This window comes from Cynara cardunculus (genome assembly GCF_001531365.2).
Source record: "Cynara cardunculus var. scolymus isolate 2C chromosome LG 16, CcrdV1, whole genome shotgun sequence".
NCBI classification, from domain to species: domain Eukaryota; kingdom Viridiplantae; phylum Streptophyta; class Magnoliopsida; order Asterales; family Asteraceae; genus Cynara; species Cynara cardunculus.
The window spans coordinates 14,942,195-14,949,574 of NC_037543.1; the positions used below are offsets into that span (position 1 = coordinate 14,942,195).

Sequence of the window (7,380 nt, forward strand, 5' to 3'; positions counted from 1 at the left end):
CAACATCCCACCAGTATAGAGCACTAGACTTTAACATTGATACGAGAAATCTAACTCTATCTTCATATGAACACTTACTGGTATTAAATACAGATTCTATTTCCCTCAACCAACACATTGCCCTTTCACCGGGTCTTTTCTCCTAAGAATGTTAGGGGTATACAGGTTAAAAACATTTTGATGTCGCTCCCTCTGGTGTTTGTAGATTGAATCTGCGGATTTATCTCGACCCTTTCTGTCTCTATCCTGGCTGATAGTCCCAAAATAGATGTCAGAGTATTCCTTAACTTACTCATTTCCTCTGCTAACATGTCCTGAGTAACATACTCAAGGGGTTGCATTGGTTCTTGATTTAGGTTCTCCAGAATTGATTCACCCTAGTCTTCATGAACTTCAGGTTGACTGTTCCTTCCTCTCCCGTGACCCCTTCCACCGCTATTATCCTGACCTCTCCTTCTGCCTCTGCCCGTTGGTAGATTGGTAGGATTGTTTTCAGGTGAACTTTCCCTTTCATCCGGGTTGATAAGGGCGATCCTTTCAGACCTTCGTGAATGACTTGCCATCTGTAAACTTGTAGAATTCAATATTCACATAATCACATTCCCAAATATAATAAGGTAATATCTATCTGTAAATTCATAATTACATTGACCAGTTGTAATTTGAATTCACCTTACATATCGTTCTCTTAATTCTAACGGTTCTACATATGTCAGTGACCCTTAATATGCAAATAATACAGTTTAAATCTAAGCATCATACTAGATACCTAAATCCTTTAAACTCATGCTCTGATACCAAACTTGTAACACCCTAAGATCATCTTTCCATATAAATATATATTTCCATATATGAAGAAATATAATTTACACATTCAGTCACAATATCTTACAAGAGCTATATTACAAAATAGCTAACAACTTTTTCCATAAAACCTCTATACAATATATGAATACATAACAAGTATATAGATACAAAAAAAAAAAAAAAACATGCTAGCCCAAAACCCATGAATACATAACAAAGTATTTGTCAAGAGATTCATTATAATAAATACGGAAGGAAAGTGACGGTGAAGTTTTAAAGGAGTTTTAGCACTTAACCAACTTAAACCCCTCAACTTATAAACTTTATTAAAAAACCACCCCAATTTTTATAACCAAATAACTCGGTTATCACAATTTTTTGAATTCGTGTAATTAAATTCAAATTAACATAATCAAATACAAGATAAACATCTTATTTTAACTATAAAAAATTAAAATATGATTAAGATAATCATTGAGTTTTAACAGAATACTTAATTGTCATCCTTATAAAATTATATTATTAAACAAAAATAAATTACTTTGTTGTTAAATCTAAATTAATCTATAATTAAAATTGAACTAAGAAAATTACACAGGAAACAAGAACTTTTAAATGATTAATTTAATACTAATATCAATACATTTTTTTCAATTTTATATTTCATTCAAAAATAAAAAATATATTATCGTTTTCTAAATCGACAGAAAAAATGAATAAAATGAAACATTAAAATCGAGATGTATATCAACGCATTGCACGAAAAATTTGTTTTTGAAAAAATATTATTTTATTATTTGATATATCTTGTTTATTTGTACCAAAATAAATTTCTTAACAAATTACTTTCCATTTTAAGAAAAAGATGTTTTAAAGGTTAAAGAAGAAACAACGAAACAACCGATTTAACCGACCGAATAAACATTTGTTTTCGAACGATTTAACCTAAAACTATCTAATCTTGTTAGAAGTTGCTATATATAACAAAACAGACCGGTATATACCACACAAAGGGAGGGTCTAACAACAACTTCTCTGTATCTATGCAGATAAATATCTATTTTTTGTATTTATACACCGATGAGCACACGGGAATCCTCTATGACATAACCTCTAGAGCCTGTCGTGTTTGCCCGAGTACGTTGAATACGGTTGCAGCTATATGCGATGGAGTCAACCCAGCGTCGGCTAATTGGTCGTCAGGCGCTCCATGGTCAATGTAACGGTCCGGAAGCACCAACGGCCTCCACTGCAGATATCGACATCAAAGTTCGTAACTTTAACTTTGTGTTTTCTCGAAAGCATGTTTCTAGAATAATCAAATCAAACGGACCCAAAATATCCCACACACAAGGCAGAATGTATTCAGACTAAAAGAATTAAGTACCTTCAAGCTTCCGTCAAGAAGGCCGTCTAATGCCATGAAATGTGCGACATGAGAGCCAAACCCACCGATCGATCCTTCTTCAACGGTGATCAAGACGTCATGCGACTTTGCAAGGGTCCGGATAAGAGCATGATCCAATGGTTTACAGAAACGGGCATCGGCAACGGTTATGTTTAAACCACGTTCTTGTACTAAAGCAGCTGCAGCCATGCAACTCTGAACAGCCGATCCGTAGCCTAGGAGGGCTACTTGCTGCCCTTCGATCATTATTCGACCTTTCCCAATCTATTTTCCACCAAATGAAAAAGAACAGATTTAGTACACTAAACCAAACATTTTCGATATATCTCATTCAAAATAGGGCTTTTTAAGGCCTGGGCCTTCCATAAAAACCCAGACTTTTTGGGCCTGGGCTGGGATTAATCGGGCTTTATCCGAGCCTTGGAGAAAAAGTTGGTCTGATCATGCTTTAGAGCCCGGCTTCAGCTTAGGCCAGGGCTTATTAGTCCCCGGCTTTTTCGGATGCCCGGGCTTATTAGGCCCAGACTTTTTCGGACCGGACCAGATCGGACAGAATTAGGAGTTAATACACTATTGAATGTAAGACATACACCACGGGATGAAGATGAGTGCCATCAACATCAATAATTGTAATTGGATGTGGCAAAAAGGTAAGTTTAGCTTGAAGTTTTCCGAGTACCTCGAGAGGAATGCCTTTGTTGCCAGGCGGCAATGGCACGCCGATCCCGTTTCCTCGTGGGTATCTGAAACAGCTAGGTCGGTCATCAATGGCAGCAGCGGTTGCAACCATGTGAAAAAGCTCGGCCTCATCGGAAGGAGCCATCACCACCATGTTCGGGAGACATGCCATAAATGTGACATCAAACGAACCTGAATGTGTGGGCCCGTCCGCCCCAACAAGCCCCGCTCGGTCCATCGCAAATCTCACCGGCAGCTTCTGCAAATCTACATCATGAACCACCTGTTCACAAACACCAAACAATACCCTTTGTTACAATCTTCTCACGATCAAAATGGTGAACTTGGTTTCCGAAAAACCACGAGAAGGTGACGGTGAGAAGCTACAACATGCCTGATCGTAACCCCTTTGCAAGAACGACGAGTAAATCGCACAAAAAGGCTTAAGGCCTTCACAAGCCAATCCAGCAGCGAAGGTAACGGCATGCTGTTCCGCAATCCCGACGTCGAAGCACCGACTCGGGAACCGGCGAAGGAATAGATTCATTCCTGTTCCACCGCCCATCGCAGCATGGATTCCAACGATCTTATTATCCGCCTCCGCTTCAGCAATCAACGCCTCCGCGAAGTAAGTCGTGTAGGACTGAGTCGGAGCGCTCGACTTGTATTGCGTCCCGGTCGCCGGATCAAACTTGGCCACACCTACAATACAGGAAACAAATAAACCAGTAAGGCTGGCAAACTAGCAACTGATAAGCTGACTAATAAACCAGTAATGTTTCGTAAAAACTAGGTGATAAAGCTAGCTAATTGTTGAAAAGCCGATTGTTAGCTAATAAGCCAGCTAATAAACTAACAACGTTTAGCTAGATGACATGTTGAAAAGCTAATTAGAAAAAATATACGGGGTAACATTGGAAAAAAAGCCTATGGAGTCATTGAAACGCTATTTGAAGTGGCTTTTTAAAAAGCTGTCTTATATGGTTAATCAATAATCTTAAAAATCAAATCAGCCCCCAATTGTTCATTTACCATGGTACTTGTCCGCAGCTTTTTCTGCATACGGGTATCCTCGACCTTTCTCGGTGATTACGTGAATCAGGACCGGACCGGTTGTTTTAGTACTCTTAACCTCTTGGAGAATGGCGACAAGATCATCGATGCTGTGACCATCAACAGGACCAATGTAATATAGACCGAGTTCTTCAAATAATGTCGATCCCGAACCACTAATCATACCACGAGCATACTCATCAACCTTAGCAGCAATTTCGTGCATCGGGCCACCGATCTGCTTGGTAACTTCCTGCATCGAGAATAAACCGTTATATTTTCGTTCATTAGATTAAAAAAAGGTACTTTGAGCATATCTCCAGTAGATTCTCAAAAATTTCTTCTTGTTTTAGAGATTTCAGCATTACTTATAATAATAAATATTTAATACATGGAATGAAAAATTATTCCTCTCTCCTAAATATTTGATGTCAAAAGTAGCTTATAATCCCCAAAATATCCATTTTGGATGATCTGTTGGAGATGCTGTTAAACGTTAATTGTTGTGGATTTTTCTTTATTTGTAAATTTAGAACGAACCTTGGCAACTTCACGTAGTTCCCTAAGAGGCCGGTTAGATTGCAACCGACTAAGAGCGCTACTCAAAGCTCCAACGGGAGGTATTGGGCCATCGAGATTGGCAGTAGGTAACGAGACTTGTTTATTGTCGTTAAGGATCACGATCATATCGGAATCTAAGTAACCAGCATTATTCATGGCTTCATAAGCTTGACCGGCGGTCATAGCACCATCACCTATGATAGCAACTACATCGTTTGTTCCTCCCTTTAAATCCCTTCCCACAGCCATCCCTGCTCGTTTGTTGCCCAAACGAAACAACCATACATCAAGATTCACAAACCGAAGGATGATTTGCAATTAAGGAAGGTAAATAAATCAAGAGCGGAGGTTGGACTACGTAAATGAGACATACAAAGAAAAACGCTGCAAAATACAAACTCTTTGCCGGGTAGGGAATGATCAAAAATACACAACTTATCGATCGGGTCATTTAGCTTACAGGTGCACAATGCTTTATACGAAAGGCAGATGAAAGTCATTGAGTCAAAAAAAGAGATTAAAAGGTGGTGCTCTTAGACATAAATTTTAAAGCAAAAATGAAACCAAAACCAAGCTGAAAATCAAAGATGAAGTTGGTAGAGAGATTAGTAAATTACCTAAACCTGCTGAAATGGTGGTTGAGCTGTGCCCTGTGCCGAAGCAATCATGCTCACTTTCAGACCGTTTGGTGAACCCTGCCAACCCGTTTGTCTGTCTAATTGTGTGCATTCGGTCTCTTCTTCCGGTCAAGATTTTATGTGGGTAAGACTGCATAACACATTTTGATTCAAGAAACAATCGTTTTCAGAGACCCTAATCTATAAATACCATAATCTGTCACCTGATGACCAACATCCCAAAGAATCTTATCTTGAGGAGTGTTGAACACATAATGAAGTGCCACCGTGAGCTCCACAACACCAAGGCTCGAACCCAAATGACCACCCGTCTTAGAAACATTGAAGATCACATCAGATCGAAGCTCATCAGCTAGTTGCTTCAATTCCTACATCAAAATAATGGTAAAACAAACTGTTTGAAATCCCATTTCCTTCACTGAGATGCAAATTAAGATCCAAATTCAAGACCATGATCTTTAACAGAAACATACTTCAATTCGAATCGGGTATTTTTGAGGGTTCCAACGGCTTACAGGGATTTAGAGACATACTTTTGACTTGGTGGTCAAACAAGTCATGACTTCAAATCCAAATTGACATGATTACTTAACGTGTACCCTTGGTTTTATACCAATCTAGTAATATTCTTTTGAAATTAAAGGTATCTATGAGTAAATATACCTTAATGGAGAGATTTTTCATGTGAATTGGGTAGTTGATTGTGTCCAAAAGAGGAGTAGGAGGTCTCTGTGAGTAATACTCACCTCTCTCCGAGAGTGTCGCTTGAAGCCCACCTGGTCTTTTACTTGCCTACTCACAAACAATCAAGATCCAAATCAAAACCCATCCTTCAAYGAATCAAAAAAACTCAAACTAGATCATGAAATTTGAACATATCAAACCTGATTGAAGGGCTTGTGTGAAGATTGAGTGTGTTGCAGATCCGTTCCGAATAAACAATGTCGAAACTCAGGAGCATGCGAAGTAAGTGAACGGTGATTCACCACCTGTCCAGGGAATGCAAAGGCACAAAACGCCATGGCCGAAAAGCTTCGTTTTGCAGAGCGATTAAACGGAATGAAGTAGGAAAAAGGGGGAAAACCCAGAAATGTGTGACCGTACAGGTGACCCAGATAGCAATCGAAGAGAAAATGGAGGTGTTTAAGTGGTGGTTGTTCAGCGGCGATGGAGGTGGCAGAGGTGAAGCCAGTGAGTGCGTGAAAGGAGTTGAATGGAAGGGACGTGGGCAAAGGTTGTAAAAGAACAAAAGGGTGGAAGAAATGAAATCTTAAGCTATTTCTGATTGGTCCACGTCATTGGAAATCACATTATATGGATAGCAACCATTTGATGATAAAATGGTGCATCATCCACCTATAAAATATAATATTATTTTATTTACTATTTTTACTGTTATTTATATTTAAGAACTTATAAATATTGAAATTATATATGTTTAAAAGAATATCTAGATTATAAAGTACTTCAAATTTATTTTCTTTAACCCATTTAATATTTTTAGATTATATATATATATATATATATATGGGGAAAGGTTTAAACGAGAATCCCTGTAATTTACGAAACCATGAAAACAATCTATTAATCTCATATTGTGATAACAATAAAAATTAAAAGAATTTTTAAATTAAAAATGAAATTAAAACAATTCAAAAAAATTGAGAGGCAAAAGGGTAATATTGGAATTCAAGGTGATAGAATTTTAAAAACAAGATCACATTAAACCCAATAATCTGGAAAACATAATGGGCTATTATGGTTATCGCTTATTTCAACATGATTTGGTGTGATTTGGATGTGATATGGATGTGATAATCATGTGATTATCACACAATTATCACAAGGATTCAGCTCGACTAGGGTTAACTTAGGAAGTCGACTACCGATTTGGTGTGATATGGGTGTGATAATCATGTGATATCACTATCATAATCGCACTCGATTTGATCATGATTTCGATCGATTAGGGTCAGACAATCACACATTTAAAAAAAATAATTACCCATTGTTTCGATAGGTTATGATTAGACTATCACACATTTACCACAACGATTACGGGCGAAATCCACTAAACGATTTGGTGTGATATGAGTGTGATAATCATGTGATATCACTATTATAACATCACTTGCGTTCTCAATTTGATCATGATTTCAATCGGTTAGAGTTAGACATTCACACATTTATCGCAACAATTACTCATGGTTTCGATAGGTTATGGTTACATAATCA

General features: G+C 37.8%; 1 protein-coding gene across 1 annotated transcript; it reads right to left on the reverse strand.

Annotated features, from left to right (window-relative positions):
• Positions 1–1,691: 1,691 nt before the first annotated feature.
• On the reverse strand, positions 1,692–6,339 carry LOC112529687 (probable 1-deoxy-D-xylulose-5-phosphate synthase, chloroplastic). The gene is made up of 10 exons (XM_025141027.1): positions 6,030–6,339; positions 5,809–5,937; positions 5,349–5,513; positions 5,125–5,275; positions 4,487–4,758; positions 3,926–4,199; positions 3,288–3,595; positions 2,895–3,176; positions 2,195–2,479; positions 1,692–2,056 (listed from the first exon to the last, which is right to left on the reverse strand). Exons 1-10 carry the CDS (start codon positions 6,165–6,167, stop codon positions 1,907–1,909), a joined length of 2,154 nt encoding a protein of 717 aa, XP_024996795.1. The 5' UTR covers positions 6,168–6,339; the 3' UTR covers positions 1,692–1,906.
• Between the last annotated feature and the right edge of the window lie 1,041 nt (positions 6,340–7,380).

Coding starts and splice junctions, on each gene's coding strand:
- LOC112529687 (XM_025141027.1), bottom strand. CDS start 6,167: ATGGCGTTTTGTGCCTTTGCATTCCCTGGACAGGTGGTGAATCACCGT. Junction 5,514..5,808: donor TGAAAAATCTCTCCATTAAG/GTATATTTACTC, acceptor ATTTTGATGTAG/GAATTGAAGCAACTAGCTGA. Junction 3,177..3,287: donor TGCAAAGGGGTTACGATCAG/GCATGTTGTAGC, acceptor GTTTGTGAACAG/GTGGTTCATGATGTAGATTT.